Here is a 17,276-nt window from a genome sequence, read left to right as displayed (position 1 = left end):
TCCTCTTTATTGCCACCAGCTGATGAGATTTATTCCATTGATTGCCATCGCATACCAAAACAAATAAAAAAATGTTTTTCAATTACGTTATGAATCTCTGCTAAGAATAAACCTCTTCAAAAGCACGTATAACGTTTATATAATAAAAAAACAGTCCTACTACTGGAGTTTGTAAAGACCAAAATATGATGTTTAAGGGATTTTTACACATAATTTTCTCGACAGTAAATTCATTATAAAGTAGTTTTTAAACAAATTTTTTAATATTTAAAGTGATTAAACATAATTAGATTTGGCCCTATGCATACATATTTGATCGACAATAAACTGAACAAACTGCTCAAAGATTCAGATGCATTCTTTCCGAAAATAATCCAAAGGAAACCGTTGTAACTCGCATGTTTACAAAATTTGCACACCACAAAGTTGCATGTTATCAAACCGCAGTCCATCGCAGTCCGCAATCCAATCCAGCTTAGATTCAACAAAAACCATTGACCACAACAGGACTTCACACAAAAACACTTGACTTAAGGCAAACGTTCACAGCCCATTTAAGACCGCCCCAAGGTCGTAAATAAACACCAAACGAAAGCACTGCACCACAACAGCTTCACTCAACGGTGAAACATTTTTCTGCACCGCTACCCCTTTAGTCATCAGCCTTAGGGGGTGTCCACCCACACCCATTTCATTGCTTTAGTCTGACTGACTGACTGACTGACTGAAGAAGGAAGTTTGATCATTTTTGCACACGCGGATGACAAATCACTGCGATCACTCTAATCATCAAGGAGGAAGCCCCGCGTCTAAACACTTTCAATCAACAACCCTCCTTTTGCCAGCCAGGACACGCTTGGCTAGACCCGATCCCAGAACTAACCCTTCACACTTCCGCGAGCCCTGTTGCTTCAAACTTCTTCTATCAAAGAAAAACGCTTCACTGGACGAATCACTCGTTCGCGACCTTCGAGATGGAACCGAAAGATGTTACGATTTGTTTTTTTTTTTCGTTTGTGCTGTTACAGTTGTTTTTGTTTGTTGTTTTAAAATGGCCCGAATCACTCAGAACCGACCGGCTTAAGAACTTGGACTAGACTGACTGAAACCTTTCCCGTACACAATTGGCAGCTATGCAAGGTTCAGCGCAAAAAGCCAGCAATACCTTGGACCGATCGATTGGTTCGAAAAACACCTCTGCCGCAGTTATCGATTCCAGGGTAAGCGGTCGTGAATTGGGATTACCATTGATTAATATGTGGTACTTAATTTGAGTAACAATACTCAAGTGACTATAGAATCATATGGCGGATTTTGAAGTTTTACGTACTTGCTGAAACTAGATTCAACTACCTTAAAATGGCCTGCGATATGGTCCGGTTATCAGTAGGCTACCGGCGAATGAGTACTTGCCGCGGTTGAATGATTGGCCACCAAGCTTAGGGCGGCTAAGTGCAATGTGTTCTCATCGTCTTCGTCCACTTGAGAGGCGCTGCTCCGATAGGGCCGGGGCATCCAGGGCTAATCGGCTAACCATGTGGCAATATGGAGTTGTGTACTTTTGCGGTAAACAAATGATACCATCTGCGGAACTGATCTAGCGGTTTTGGAGAGCAAAATCGTTCGATGCAACTAGCAATCCCTTTGCCATGCAACGATCAGCAGCAGTAGTTCTAGGTTAATGGATCTACAAAAGTCTAGACTCCCGGTCGATTCTAGTTCAGTAATCATTAGAACTTCAACTGTCGAACATAGTTGCTAAAATGTCGCGAAGTCCTGCAGAAAATCAGCTGAACATTTACAGAGATGGTCAGAAGGAAACCCCTGTGATAACTACGAGCAATGGGAATCCGAAGGGCACTCAAACGGCCTCGGCCACGGTTGGAGAGCGAGGTCCTATGGTGCTGCAAGATGTGCACTATTTGAACGATATGTCCCACTTTGATCGCGAACGGATTCCGGAACGTGCAGTCCACGCCAAGGGTGGTGGTGCGTTCGGGTACTTTGAGGTTACCCACGATATCACTCAGTACTGTGCCGCCAGGGTCTTCGAGAAAGTCGGCAAACGAACACCGGTAGCCGCGCGATTTTCTACCGTTGGAGGAGAAAACGGATCGGCTGATACGGTGCGTGATCCGCGAGGCTTCGCAATCAAATTCTACTCCGAAGATGGCATATGGAACCTGGTCGGAAACAATACCCCTATATTCTTCATCCGAGACCCAATCCTTTTCCCCAGCTTCATCCATACTCAAAAACGTAATCCCCAAACCCATCTCAAGGATCCGGATATGTTTTGGGACTTCATAAGCCTGCGTCCCGAAACTACCCACCAAGTTATGATCCTCTTCTCGGACCGTGGTATCCCGGACGGATTCCGACACATGCACGGCTACGGGTCCCATACCTTCAAAATGGTCAACGCTGCCGGAAACCCCATCTACTGCAAGTTCCACTGGCGAACTAACCAAGGCATCCGGAACTTGGACGTTGATCGAGCGGGTCGCATAGTATCCACCGATCCAGACTACAGCATCCGGGACCTCTACAACGCAATAGCCAAGGGACAATTCCCTAGCTGGAACCTCTACATCCAGGTTATGACCTTCGAGGAAGCCGAAAAGGTCGCCTTCAACCCCTTCGATGTGACCAAAGTATGGCCCCATGCCGACTACCCCTTGATCCAGGTAGGACGCATGACTCTGGACCGTAACCCGGCAAACTACTTCGCCGAAATCGAGCAACTTGCTATGGACCCCTCGATGATGGTCCCTGGAATCGAACCTTCCCCGGACAAAATGCTTCAAGGTCGTCTCTTCTCCTACTTCGACACCCAACTCCACCGCCTTGGACCTAACTACATGCAGATTCCCGTCAACTGTCCTTACCGAGCCAGAGTCAAAAACTACCAGAGGGACGGCCAAATGACCGTAACCGATAACCAAAACGGAGCCCCCAACTATTACCCCAACTCATTCAACGGTCCACAGCCTTGCACCTACGTTCATCGTTTGCAGAACTCGTACTTCAAGGCAACAGGTAACGTCTACAGATACGAAACCGGAGACGAAGATAACTTCTCCCAGGCGGCCGTTCTCTATCGGCGGGTCCTAAACGATGCAGAAAAGCAACGCCTGGCGGATAACATCGTGAATCATGTGGTCAATGCGTCCCCGTTCATTCAGGATCGGGTCGTGGCCAACTTTACCCAGGTGGATGCCGATTTCGGGCGCCGTTTGACCGAGGGATTGAAGGCGCGCCATATGCGCACCTTGTGAGGAGTTATCGGTGATCGGAAGGAGTGTGGTCAGTGAATTTTAATCTTTGTGAGGTTGTGGGTTAATTCTGAGAGAAGGAAAATCAAATGAGTGATCAAATAAAATGTGTATGATGAATTCACCTTTTAACAATAGACATGTCCTCTATTGTAGTAAAAAAAGCACAAAAGGGTCAATTTATAATCGTAATAGGACAAGCAAATTACTTACAGATGACTCCCTGAGAAACAGTGTATTATTCAAAATAATATTGAGCAGTAGTGTGAAATTCTGATTTTAATTTAACAACAAAACATACTTGTTATATTGGTTTCGTTCAACGGTTGGTAAAAATCGGTTTCAACTGGTTTCTGTCAACTGGTAGATGTTCAACGAGCCAATATTTTGGTCGAAACTAGTCAGGTCGTTGTTCAATGGAGCAAGTAGAAACTAGTCGAAACCAATCCAGCTCGGCAGCAGGATTCGTTTCGACCTGGTAGAAATCGGCCGAAGTCAATTGGAAAGAGACAGGTGATCAACTGTCAATCCATTTCTACTTGTTTCGATCCGTTTCGACAAGACTTCATTGAACAGACTAATTGTCGCACTTGTTCCGATCGAATTCATCACACTGTGTGCTTAAGAATTCGAATAAGGTTCTGTTCTTCAATTCTGTATCTTTGACATCAACATTTTCTACAACGAATTACGGATTTAATAAACCAACTTATATGCGAACATGAATACATTATGTTTGACCTTTCTCAAAATAAAATATCGAGAAAATGATTATAAAAACTCGAAAAATTCAAATATTCTATAAGTTGACTCCTTGCTGCTGCTAGGACTATTATTTTTTCTTTTTTTTTTGTAATATTAAAAGCATTTCTGGTATGAAGGTGCGCAGTTTTGTATCGAAAAATGCTAAATTTTGTTCGGAAAATGGTGAACTTTTGGAATTTTTCCTCATCCAATGAAAATGAAATATAAAAAAAATAGATATAATATGAATGTATGAAAATGTGCAGTAGAAAAACAAAAAAATATATACAGACCCCGTTTGATTGTGGCAACATTCGATTTTGGCAACATCCGTGCAAAACCGTTCGTTTTTGGCAACATCCAAAAAAAGATGGTTTTTGTCATTTTTTCAATTTTTAAACTAATCAAAATGAATGTTAAACATAATATTTGCATCACTTTTCAAATTTGGAATAATAATATTAATTTTAAACAGTAAAAAAAAATTTTTTTTTTCGATGTTTTACTGCTTAAAACTAATATAATTGAGCCAAATTGAGCCAAATGCTAATATTATGTTTTACGATAATTTTGATTAATTTGAAATAAAAATAAAGTGACAAACAAAAAGCGATCGATTTTGGCAACATAAAATTTACGGATGTATTGCCAAAAATGAACGGGGTCTGCATATATTTTAGATGTCACACTAAGCCAAAAAGAAGTCGAACATAAATATAGTTGGAACTGCTATTGATTGTCAGTAATGCTATTTCCAACATCAATGTGTTGAATCAATCAGCAAATCATAGGGTAGCGGACTTATTTTGGACCACTTTGCTTATATCTTTCTTATAAATTAATTATTCATGAAAAATCTGAGCAAATTTAGAAGAAACCCGGGTTTTAAATATTTTTTAAATTTTTTTTATTGCTTTATAGAAGAGTGTATAAGCTTTGTGATCCTAAATAACCACCTGGTCCAAAATAAGTCCGTTACCATAGGCTTGGGTAATGTTTCAGTGTTATTTTTACATACAAATTGTTGTTTTATGAACTTGAGGATGAGCTTTGACCCCTTTTTTTCAATTTAAGCTACGTTGCTCTAAAAGACCTTAAGAGTACATACATAAGTAAGTGTAAGCAACAACCATCTCTCATAATTGAAAAATGTTATAAATCAAATGTATTGAAAATTTTGACAAGAAAGACTCCAGCAAAATTAAGTGGCATTTGAGTAAGAAAATTTGAAAAAAATACGTAATCCAAGCTTATAGCAATATCTGTGCACTGCAGTGTGATCATATAGTCATTTATCCTCTGAAAAATGTTAAAACATTTTTTTTATCACTTTTCTAAATTGATATCGGTCAAAGATAGACAAAGGTTGCCAGATTACCCAGTTTTATCTGCGTTTGCCCGGATAATTTAATTAATTTTATTTATGCGTTCAAAACGATATTTTTCGAGAATGTTTTATAAAAATAATCATAAATGTTTTTTTAAGAAGTCTAAAATACGGTTCAAAATCCGCGGATAAGTTTTTATAAAAAAAAACATTGTTTTCAAGTTTTTTTAAATCCATTTCTATTTTCTTGAGTAATTCTTGGGTTTTGACCAAATTTACTCGGATATTGACCGGATTTTTTTTTCGACAATTTCTAAATCAAATGCCAAGTTTTTAGATAAAAATTCCCGAATTTTTCCGGTCCGGATATGTGCATTTCGGAAACCATAATTGGCGTAGCTCAGTAGGAATAATTCTACATCGCCAATGATTGCTACTTCGTAATTGACCGAGGCCATCAATTTTGAACAAGGATCAAAAGAATGTTGCCTGGGATTGGCAGTACATTCTAAATGTCCAAAACTGATACTCTCTCTTTTATCATCAATAACGACGCCAGCCACGTCCTCGTAGTCAATAGATAGTTTGGGAAAAAGAGAAAGGGTTAATAGATCAATATAGATCTTCTCTGCTTCCTAGCAAATGTTTTGGAGTGTGGGGGATCCTATTTTTAAAATTACTGTTATCTGGTAAAATCCTAAATTTTTAACTAATTTTGTTTGTTATTTTCTAACATAGCTCTATCATAAATTTAATTTAAAAAAAATCTTTTATGCTACTTTGTTTTCCTACAATTATCTTGCACATTTTATCAGTAAAAAGGCTACTATAAAAAAATCCTAATTGATAAGACACGATGAGTCAAACTTTAAACACCCTAAATCTGTAATAGCTGCATTCATTTTTTCGAATATCGCCCAACACATTGTGCAATACGCTTCGTTTTAAAACTTTCAGTGAACTTAATAATTTTTATTCCTGACTTTAAAAATAACTTATTCTTGAGCCCAATTTAGATAGATAAACATAAACCCTCACGGCCTTCATTCGCTACATTATTAATTTTGTTGAAAAACTAAGATCCTATAAAAATTTTGATTTTTCAAAACACCAAAGCCGCTGGCGACCAAATAATATTTATTGGTAAAATTTAAAAAAAATACCTGAAAATTTCACCTAAGCAGTTAAAAAGTCCAAATAGAACTTTTTTCAATTTAAAATTCTTACGGTTCGAAAAAGTAAATAAAAGTTTCTTTTATTTTATTTCGAATAACGATTGATGTTCACGCCGAATGGAATGTTTCGAACTACACATGAGCATGATTCATTCAAAAAACTCCTTCAAAAATTCCGTTGAAATTTACAGCCCAAAGATGTTTTCAAAAAAAGTTTTTTTTTATATCTGATAATTCTCGACAAGAGTTAATGACCCTTAACTCTTACCAAAGTTGGTTTTATAAAGTCCGCGTAATGTTCTCTTCTTAAAGATTTGTAAGAGATTTTTAGACGCATCCAAAACTTTGGATTTGGTGTATTTTTGGTTTATATCGTTGTGCATTCGAAATATCTTCGAAAAGGCTGGCTTGAAGAGGTTTCAAAATACTTTCAGTGAAATTTTTTTTTTTGCCGATTTTTTTTCAGTTCAGGAAATAGATTTACCGTCTCGTAACAATAAATTACTTCATCTTAAAAAGTATTTAAAAAAAAAGTGTCAAAAAAGTGTCAGATTTTGTCTTATAGCACTCTAGGCCTATGACATTTCATTTTACGGCACTATGAACTGAAACTTATTTTTAATTGTAAATTTCCGTTAACCCACAAACCTTTGTATTGAAACTTAAATCTGTGTTTATTACTCACGAAAGTCAACAGAATGAGCAAAAAAAAAAATCTAAACCACTAATATCCATTGCTTTATTAATAAACACTTTGATTATAAAAAAATCTCGTTCCTCATTACAATTTTTACGCTGGTATGAAATATTCTGAAAAACCTATTTCAGACTCAATTTTATTCTGTGTTTCTTGTTCTATTAAATACTCAACTTCACATTGAAAAGGGTTTTGATAAATTTCACAATGCAACAAATTAAACATTTTTCCGAGGTACAAAGAATTTAAGAGCTTATTTTGATTTATTTAGGTGTCCTTAATCGAAATATGTATTTAGTTTTTTTTCTATCAGCTAATGGTTTTTAACTAACTTTTGAAAAAAAAAAAAAAGGAAAAATCCTTCGAGATTTTTTTTATACGAATACAAACACACAAAGGATCTCAATGAAAGTTGATGTTTCCTCGAAGATATTCTTTTGTACTTAACTCTAGGCGAACATCTTTCTTGAATATATTGCTAGCATCTCACAAATGCTAAAACCACCAACACGCAGAAAGTGTAATATGTATGCCGTGACCGAGATTCGATCTCATGACCGTTGACTTAGAAGACATGATCGCTATCTTATACGCCACGGTCTGCGGCAAATTCCTGCACTTTTTTTTAACAAAACTGTAAAACAAAACCTTTTTTTTAAATTTTTTTTTTTGGTATTGTCAGATCATTTTTAGATAACTGTACTTCTGAAATTAGAATAATTCCACTAACGCGGTAAAAGTCGCTAGCGATCGTTTATTGGAACCGCTTAATGTTGCGCAAAAGTAATCGATTCTTCAAAAAGCGCTATTCGCAAATCGTTTCTGTCCAACTCCTCTTCGTCAGACCACGATTTCCTTTAGAAAAGACAGAAGGAAAAATATTTGAATCAATATTCTATTTTTGCCCTTTTTTCTCGATGAAAAAAAAACAGCGAAGAGATCTAAGAATTGAAAAAAATCTCACAAAAACAACCATTAGACGATACCCTTGAGAAAGACTAACAAAAATGGTCGAAACGTCGGGCATTTCAAAAAGAAAGTTGTTGGCTTGAAATCCAAGAACGAAAAAATAGCGACAAACAGAATATTAACAATTACTAACGATCGATAACATAAACCTAATTTGAATCAATTTTCAATAAAATAAAAAAAATTAAATATTACATACATTCTTTATCAATCAATGCAAATTTTTTTAAGCAGATGCTGTGTTTTGTCCAAAACTCATTTCTCATCTTTTCCGTTATCCATACTCAATGAAGGCATAAATACAGTACTTCAATCTAGGGGTAGAGACAACTCGAAAACAGTTCTTCGCTTTTTTCTATGAATCCAGTAAAAATTAGCTCGAATATCTTCTGGAATAAATCTATAAAAATTAAGGTTTTAAATCTGAATGATGATAAAATTATGATATATTTGTCTTATAGATCAGTTCCAAATTCTTCAGTTAGCCTTAGCAGAACTGAAAATAAGGGAAACTATCTAATCCAATAGCTCACGAAAAATTCAGTGGGAAAACGAATTCGCTAACCATAAGTTAGCGAACTTATTAGCGATTAACGGTTTTGTGTCAAGGGAAACAGTTTTTGGTTTTATGTATTTTTTTTTATTTATCAGTTGACAATGGTTGATGATCAATTCCGGTTCATTTTTGAACTTCAACGTAAGACGAGAACTTTGAAAATAATAATAATCAATTTTAAACTTCTTAATGTCATTTTGCCTAAACTAGGGGTTCTAGATAATATCTGACAAAAGATTCGAGTCCAAGACACCGAAATTTTACAAATCATTCATTAAAATATAGGTCTCAAAAATGCTGTTCCATTGAGTTATCACTTAAATAAAAATAATATTTTTTTAGAGATAATAAGACGTATCTATTCAAAAAAAAAAAATCTTTTACAAAAATTAAACCTAATCTATTCCACCTTCATATTTAATTTCAATTTCCAAATAAATTTACCGAATTTTATAACGTTGGTAAATATTATAGTTTTTGATTATTTTTTCAAATAACTTTATCTTTTTTTCCATTGCTGATTTTTTATTATTTTCTAGGAAGCATATACATTTAGATTTTTAATATGAAAAACATGCCCCCTTATTCTGCGCCGCGCGTGAGGTGACGATAGTCGAGTCGAGTCGGAGTCACGTGAGTCTTGTCACTTTATTCCCGAAGCCGATGTGACAGAGGTTCATGCCCAGCTGACTACTAGATTAGGATAAGAACTCAAAAAGTTAATTCTAAAAGACGTTTCTCACCTAAAGCGACTACTGGAATCGGGTGGCTAGGGTGATTCGACTATCGTCACCTCACGCGCGGCGCAGAATAAGGGGGATGGTTTGTTCCTTTTGTCCTTTCGGGGACCCAAGGTTCCAATTGAGGGTGCAAAAATGTTTAGAGCTCGAAATTTCGAAAGATGATTCGAAGTAGCAACTTGAAAGCTTTATTTTAATTCCCAATGTTAACTGAATTAGTATTTGCTTTGTGCTTTCAAAATTTACAACAAAACTTAATTTTCCTTATTGGAATTTTTATCAGTTTCTTATTAATCACTCAAGAAATCTAATTTCCCAACCTATACTTTATTTATCATTTAAAGCTGTCAATGATAAATTGAACATGCTGAGTTGAAAATATATAAAGTTGTTACTGTGAACTTCAAGAATTACTTTGTTTAGCCTGTCTTTGATAACTATTAAAATTTGAGTATTAAAAAATAATCTCTGACTTTGAGTTCAATTTGATAAAATGGCAGTGATATTTTATCAAATTGAACTCAATCATCAAATCTGTGATTTTAATAAATTCTCCAAAGTTCCAAATTGGATTTTTATTTTATGCTGAATTTTTTTCTCGAATTTAAAATATTGCCATAGACTTTTTCAATCAACCCATCAATTAAAAATAAAAAAAAGAACGTTAATAAATATAACAAATAATATAAAAACATTAAAATTTTCTAAAAAAATTTTATCAGGGATAATTTTTGACCTGATTTGAAATTTATTGTAGAGTTAGTATTTAAGTTTTTCTTTAATCTGGTGTAATATTTTATGTATTCAATTTCTGTGCACTGATTCTTATACCCAAAAATTTAAATTCTAGTTTTGATTCGTATTCGAAATTTTCCTTCTTATTCTTTTCCTGTTGTTTCGGAAATATTGATTTGAAAATTGAAAACCAGACTACTTAAGATTTATTGTGAAACAAATCTCAAACTCAGAAGGAGGAAAAAGCAATGATTCGAAATTTTGATAATGGTTAATTTTTAATTAAATCAGTGAAATTTGTAATTTTTTTCGAATTTGTGTGTTGCTTATTATTTGAAAATGGTTTTAAGAATCAACTACTTTATTTATCGTGTATTTTTGGTATTGTTGTTATTTCAAGCGAAATTTGAATTTCGAACACCCTCCCCTTGGACGGGTCTTTCAATCGGGCCTGGATACCAGCACAGAAAAAATAAGAGAAAAATTTTAACATTTTACCACTTTTATTCTGGCTAAATGATACAAAGTTTTGCTCAAAAAGCATGATAGCAAAAATTGGTATAATTTACCATCAGTTCGATATAAATTCAAACACCTTAAGGGGGGAGTAGGGTCTAACGGGTAAAAAACACCATTTTTTTAGAGCTATCGTTCAAACAAATGTATTAAAATTTTATGCATTATTCAAAGCATTGTTAAAAGAACATTTAGTAATATTTTCGGAGCACTTTCGAGGATGCCTTTTAGAAAACAGGATTTGCAATGGACACTGTATCTCAGCCCAGAATCATCTGAAGTCAAAAAATCAGAGCAAAATATTTTTAATAGATATTTTTCTGGACCCCAACGTTTTTATTTAACTTACACAATTTTTTTATGAAATTTTTGTGGATGTTTGAAGTAAAAACTACGATCTTTCACGAAAAAATCCGCCATTTTTTATCTGTAAAATCTCCCCAAAGTAAAAAAAAAACAAAAAAAGAAAATCGTTTGGGTTTGGTATTTTATATGCAGAAAATATGTTCCAAATTTGAAAAGAATTGGTGAAGTAGTTTTCGAATGACGATGTCCACTGACTTTGAAAATGTGCTTTCGAGAAAGCGCGTTTGAAGTTTCTGCTCTAGAATTCTTGCAGTATTAGATACGAAGAGATAAAGGCCTATAATTTCTACAGTTTTGAAGTTGAAAATTTGACACAACATTCTTGAAATGTTTAAAAAAAAAAGAAAATAAAAAATAAATAAAAATCGATTTTTTTAAAGTGTTAGACCCTACTCTCCTCTCAATAACTCTGATTTAACGTCGATGAAATTAGATACTAAATCGTGCTATCATTTTAATCTCATTTTTATGACCTATGAAATGAATAAAACCTTAATGATGCTCAATTTAGCTGTAATTGGAAAATCAACACCTAAACGTGCTATCATTCTGCTATGAATGCTTTACTTTGGTATAGGTTTGACATCATATTTCAGCATTTTAATGGAACCTTGTTTTGGCATCGAAAAAAAAAACATACAATAATGATATCATATTGGAATTGATAGCTTAGTTTGGTTACTGTTTGCTATTGATTTAGATAGGAAAGTCTGCTTGGGAAAACGTCCATAACTGATATATCTATTTAATGAAAATGAATTCAAAGTCTAGACAAATTTTAGCTTTTTTATTTAGAAACGTGGCCAAATCCAGGCATTTTATTTAAAAATTATAGACTTAAAATCCGGACAACATCCGGGCTAATTTCTTCAAAACCTGGGAATTTTTTAATAAAATCACGAAAAAAACTTGAAACATATGTTCTCATCAAAACTTATCAGCAGATTTTAAATCGTATTTTAGGCCTCTTTAGAAGCTTTCAAGACTATTTTAAAAAAATCATCAAAAAATTTCGCTATGGACGCATAAAAAAAATACATAATACAATTTGTGTTTTTTGTTCGATTTGGCAAATAAAACAAAAATAAATCCGGGCAAAATACGGGCTTTTTTCAATGAAATACGACAACCGGGCCAGGCCGAGCTATACCAAAATTTTGTATCAAATATCCGAGCAAACCTGGATAAAACCAGACAATCTGGCAAGCTTATGTTAAACTGTACTTATTTTTACTCCACTTTTTTCTGCCATGGAATCAGAGTATGCTGAAAAGTTTCAACTAAACCTTGAAAATATGTAATTTTCTAGAAACTTTTTTTTCGTAAGTCGAATTTACGCTATGTTCTGTGCATCTATTTTATTCTTTCTCTTCCTTAGAAATTAGTAATAAATCAACAGCAGTAAGATTTTGAAAACAGTTACTGTTGAAAATAATGAAAAAAATAAACAAAATTAAAAGCAGGATACAGAGGGAATCAAATTTAATCAATGAATTCCTTTTGCCCTTAAAATATGTCACACAGCTTTCGGAACGTGACAAACCATTAATGAGCCAGCTATCCAGTCAGCCAGGTAAGCATTCCAAAGCAAAGCCTATCCCAATAAAGATTGAAAATTTTTGAATCCAACGTGCGTCCTCTCGGAACAAGGAGCCTCAATTGGAGAACTGCTGGCGTCTGGCGTCTCCTTTTCCGACATTCCAATGCACGCCAAACTTCTAATGGTCGCTCTCGGTTGTGGAAGTTTTAGAAGAAGAAAGCAAAAAAATGTGTGTAAAAGGATCCCATCAGGCAGCAGCTGTTGGATTTAGTATTTTCCAACTTGCTAGGAAACCTAGCCTAAGCAAGATTTGTAATGAATGCCAGGCTTCGAAACAACAGCGCTCATTAGACTGATTCAAAATAAATTGGATTAAGGGATGTTGATAGGGGTAATCAATTTTGAAATTTATTCGATTTTGAAACCTCTCGTACAAGATTTGTAAAAGGGATTTTTTTAAAAATTATTTTAAGAAAATGTCATCAAACAGAGTATTAAAAAGTGAATCAACCCAGCACCTCGTCTTCTAGGGATAATCCGACGCCTACAACAGCAATAAAAACCGGTAAAAGGAAAAGGAGAAGGATCTTGATGTTTAGCTCTGATGTTTGCGCACGCCAGGTGGTTGGTTCATGGCAAAACAGCACCCAAGGTTGGTTGGCAAAACTCTCGGTGCCAGGTTAGGGAAAACCCAAATCATTGGGCTTGGTTAGGAAATTTTCGAAGCCACCAGCAGCAGCCCTGGGATTTAGAAGACAGTAAGGATTGTAAACCTGCCTTACTGCAATATGGGATGGATTTTCCCAGAAGTACCCTTACATAGCTTATGGAGGTTTGAGCACAGGTATTTTCCTAAAATTTAAAACGACAAGGTTTATAGGTTGGCCTTTTTGCAGTTGAGTCGAAGCTTGTTTCTTTCGAAAATATGAACCTGAAGAGAGCGTTCCTTAATATCTTAAAGTAGACAAGCAATCAGCTGCATCCCTTCAAGTGCGCTTTCCAGGCTTCCCGGAACGTTGAACTGTGCCCTTTCGGGCGATGACTGGGTTACTCATTCCTAACTAGCAACGAGGGGTGTTGAGTATCTACCGGCAAAACGAAAGTGGATTAGGGCTTTCTCGTTGTTGGCAATCATAAACTATTGAAGCAATTTAAACCGAAAGGGGTATCTGGTACGTTTTATGATTGTTTTGCTAACAGTGGCTCTACTCGGCTATATAAACACTAATTTAACTATTATCCTTATCGATCGGCAAAATGCAGCTGTAAACTATAGGAAGGAAGCTTTTAAAAAATTATTATTCAAACGAGCTAATCGATGCTATCAGCTTACAAGTCCATGCAGCGCAAGTGCTTCGGATATCCGCCTTCCAAAATCGGCATCAACTTGGGAAAAATTTGTCACGGCACGTTCCTGGATGAAAGTTGCCGTTAGGGCCAGATGAGCTACAATATTCTCCACTAAACGTTCTCGGGCACCTTCATCCAAAACTTGACGATAAAATTGGGCGGCCTGTGAGAAATTATCATCCAATCCGGTTTCGTATCGATATACGTTTCCACTACTTATCGGTAACGATTGACTTCTGGAGCAAGGTTCCGGGTCACAAAATGCGTTCGGATCAATGTAGGAGCTACAATTAACAGGGATTTGATCGTAGTTTGATCCCAATCGACGGATTGCAGCCTCCGAGTAGCTATTGCTGATCCGGCATTGGAGCATCCTATCCGGAGAAGGCTCTATTCCCGGAACCATCTCTGAGGGATCCATAGATAGCTGCTCGATCTCTTCTGAGTAATTTCCTGGAATACGATCCAAAATCATCCGTCCAACCGGAATCAGTGGAAAGTTTTGTTGTGGCCAAACTTTCGTCACATCGAACGGATTAAACTCTACCATCTCTGCTTGAGCGAAGGTCATAACTTGAATATTCAGCGTCCAGCTTGGGAAATTTTCATTCAAAATGGCTCCGTACAAATCCCGAATACTATAATCCGGATCTTCACCAGCCAACCGAACTGCCTGCCTTTGCTCCAAATTTTGTACCCCTTGTTCTGTCTTCCAATGAAATTTGCAATAAAGTGGTTCACCAAGATCATTAACCAACTTATAAGTATTCGATCCATACCCATTCATATGCCGAAACCCATCCGGAATCCCTCGATCCGAGTACTGAATCATAACTTGATGGGTACTTTCCGGATGCAGCGTCAAAAAATCCCAGAACATATTAGGATCCTTCAAATGCGTAAACGAATTCCTACTCTGACTCTGGACCAAACTCGAATACAAAACAGGATCCCTTATAAAAAATACCGGACTATTGTGTCCCACCAAATTCCACACCCCATCGTCACAGTAAAACTTAACGGCAAACCCACGAACATCCCGAACCGAATCTGGCGATCCACTTTCGCCCATGAACGTTGAAAACCGGGCCACAACCGGAGTCCTCCTTCCAAGTCTTCCAAACAGCCTCGCTGCACAGAGATCCGTAATATCCTCGGTAACCTCAAAGTACCCATACGCTCCGGCTCCCTTCCGATAAACGCATCGTTCCGGAATCCGGCGGAAGTCCCTCGCCGCAGCACCGGAAATCACATCCCTCAGTTCCTCCGCAGGTTTTGGAACCGAAAACCAGCGACGACATAGGGTCGTCACGAATATCCTTAGGAACTCCATAAGGTAACTTAATCTTTTAAAAGCACCATCGAAGAAGAAGCATTTTGACGCACTAAACCGATTGGTACGGATTGGAAGAACTTTTGTACCAAGTTCATGATCTGGGTCACGGAAACTAGAACCGGGTGTCTAAGAATTGGCGGCGGGTCAGTTAGTTCATGATTCAAGCAAGAACGGCTACGCACTTTTTGCCGGTAAATTACACGAGTAGCAGCAGGGAGAAAATGCGGGCGGATTGAATCATTCCGCGAGTGATTGATTGCTATCAGCATTGCTGGCAGAGATCCGTGTAACAATATCAAAGCTTAAAACTCTTCATTTTAACCCTACATTTCATGTTTTTTTAGATTTTTTTTTCTTAGAAAAATTGTAAAAAATACAATTTTCCACTTACACAAAAACTTTACATTTTTTTTCGTTTATAAAACCAAGAGTTTAAATTATTTTTTAGCAGAGCTGGGCTAAAGATCGACATTAATCAATGATAGTTTTATACTCGATAATCAACATGTCGATCGGAACAGTTTGTTTTGTTTGTTAGGTTGTTAGGTTGCCAAAATAACAAAAAATCTGAGCCAATCTTTTTAACAAATTCTGTGTTACAGAACACAAAATTTTAGAAATATTCACAGATTTCACAGAATTTTAAAATTTTGGACGTTTTTCAAAATTTAAATTTTTATGTCAATACAAATTTTTGATAATTATCTTTGAATTGAAAAAATATGATTAAATTAGTACTATGTAAAGAAGACGCAATGTGACACAGGGTGGCCACAACTTTTTCATTTTGAAATTCCCGGTTTTTCCCGGTTTTCTCGGTTTTTAAATTCAAGATTTCCCAGGTATTGATGATCCAATTTCATTGACGAAAAGCAATATTTCCAACTAATTTCATTAATTTGATTGTTTAATCACATTCATACCAATGAACATTTAGACGAACTCGATTCTATTTTCAGTTTTTTATCACCTTTTATCAAAATAATTTAATAAATACCGTACACCAAATCGTTATGGGAAGAACAGCTGGTGTCGACGACACTATGATGCATTTAAAACATATTTTCGATAGATAAGTTAAAATCATGTTCACAAAAAAATGAAAAATGGTGTGCTAAACAATGTTTACAATTAATCAGTCGTCATTATGGCTATGGTAAGAACCAAAAAGAAATCAAATGAATCAAATATGATATTCGATCATTTTTTTAAGTTACAGATACCAAGTGTGTCATTATAGTTCACAATATTAATTAAAAACCAATAACCATCAAGATTTTGAAAATAAACTGTTCTACATAACGTATGAAATGTCAAAACGAAAATACCCCATGACTAATCAATGGTAATATTAGAAAGAACACAAATCGTATCTAGACGTAGTGAAAAAATGCTCTAGAAATACTGCCAATACTTAAAATTATAACCTAATAAGAAATAAAATTAATAATGATCATAATTACCTTAGATGACCCTACCATTTTCCAACATTCTTGTCTTCTGTTTATTAACCCGAGTCTCAAAATGAAAAATATTTTCTATACAATTCAGTAAAGATTTTTTTCTATTTTGAAAAAGCCCATTAATTGAAAAAATCTAGATCATTTTTAACTCTTTGTTAAAGTAGTAAAAAATTTATCAAACATTATTATTGCATCATAATTCCAAGTTATCATTTCAGAACTTGGAAATCACGATTTCAATTAAGAATTCTCATTGCGAAATTGAAAAAAAAAAATAAATATGGGCAACAAGTCACACAGACTAGATTTACAGTTATGGGGATTATTCGATACGATATCAAAGTTTAAGGTATAAAAATATAAGAACCAATTTAGATTCACCCACTGTATTTTTTTTTAGTCAAGGAATTTTAATTTAAAAATACAAATTTATAGAAAAGGTATTAAAAATAATGGTTTTTAAATTATTGATACTAAAATCAAAGTT

At 35.4% G+C, this 17,276-nt stretch overlaps 3 protein-coding genes across 4 annotated transcripts in view; 1 reads left to right on the top strand and 2 right to left on the bottom strand.

Moving 5' to 3' along the window:
• Window positions 1-17,276, bottom strand: part of LOC129751004 (uncharacterized) — a 951,184-nt gene that overhangs the window by 20,423 nt on the left and 913,485 nt on the right. The gene's annotated exons all lie outside the window — the stretch shown is intronic.
• LOC129751008 (catalase-like) lies at window positions 1,739-3,533 on the top strand. Its single transcript, XM_055746244.1, has one exon. It carries the CDS (start codon window positions 1,764-1,766, stop codon window positions 3,276-3,278), a length of 1,515 nt encoding a protein of 504 aa, XP_055602219.1. The 5' UTR covers window positions 1,739-1,763; the 3' UTR covers window positions 3,279-3,533.
• LOC129758388 (catalase-like) lies at window positions 13,965-15,323 on the bottom strand. The gene has a single exon (XM_055755891.1). It carries the CDS (start codon window positions 15,321-15,323, stop codon window positions 13,965-13,967), a length of 1,359 nt encoding a protein of 452 aa, XP_055611866.1.

Source organism: Uranotaenia lowii, chromosome 3 (assembly GCF_029784155.1).
Source record: "Uranotaenia lowii strain MFRU-FL chromosome 3, ASM2978415v1, whole genome shotgun sequence".
NCBI classification, from domain to species: domain Eukaryota; kingdom Metazoa; phylum Arthropoda; class Insecta; order Diptera; family Culicidae; genus Uranotaenia; species Uranotaenia lowii.
The sequence above is the reverse complement of the archived record's forward strand: the minus strand, read 5'-3'. Positions and strand labels throughout refer to the sequence as shown.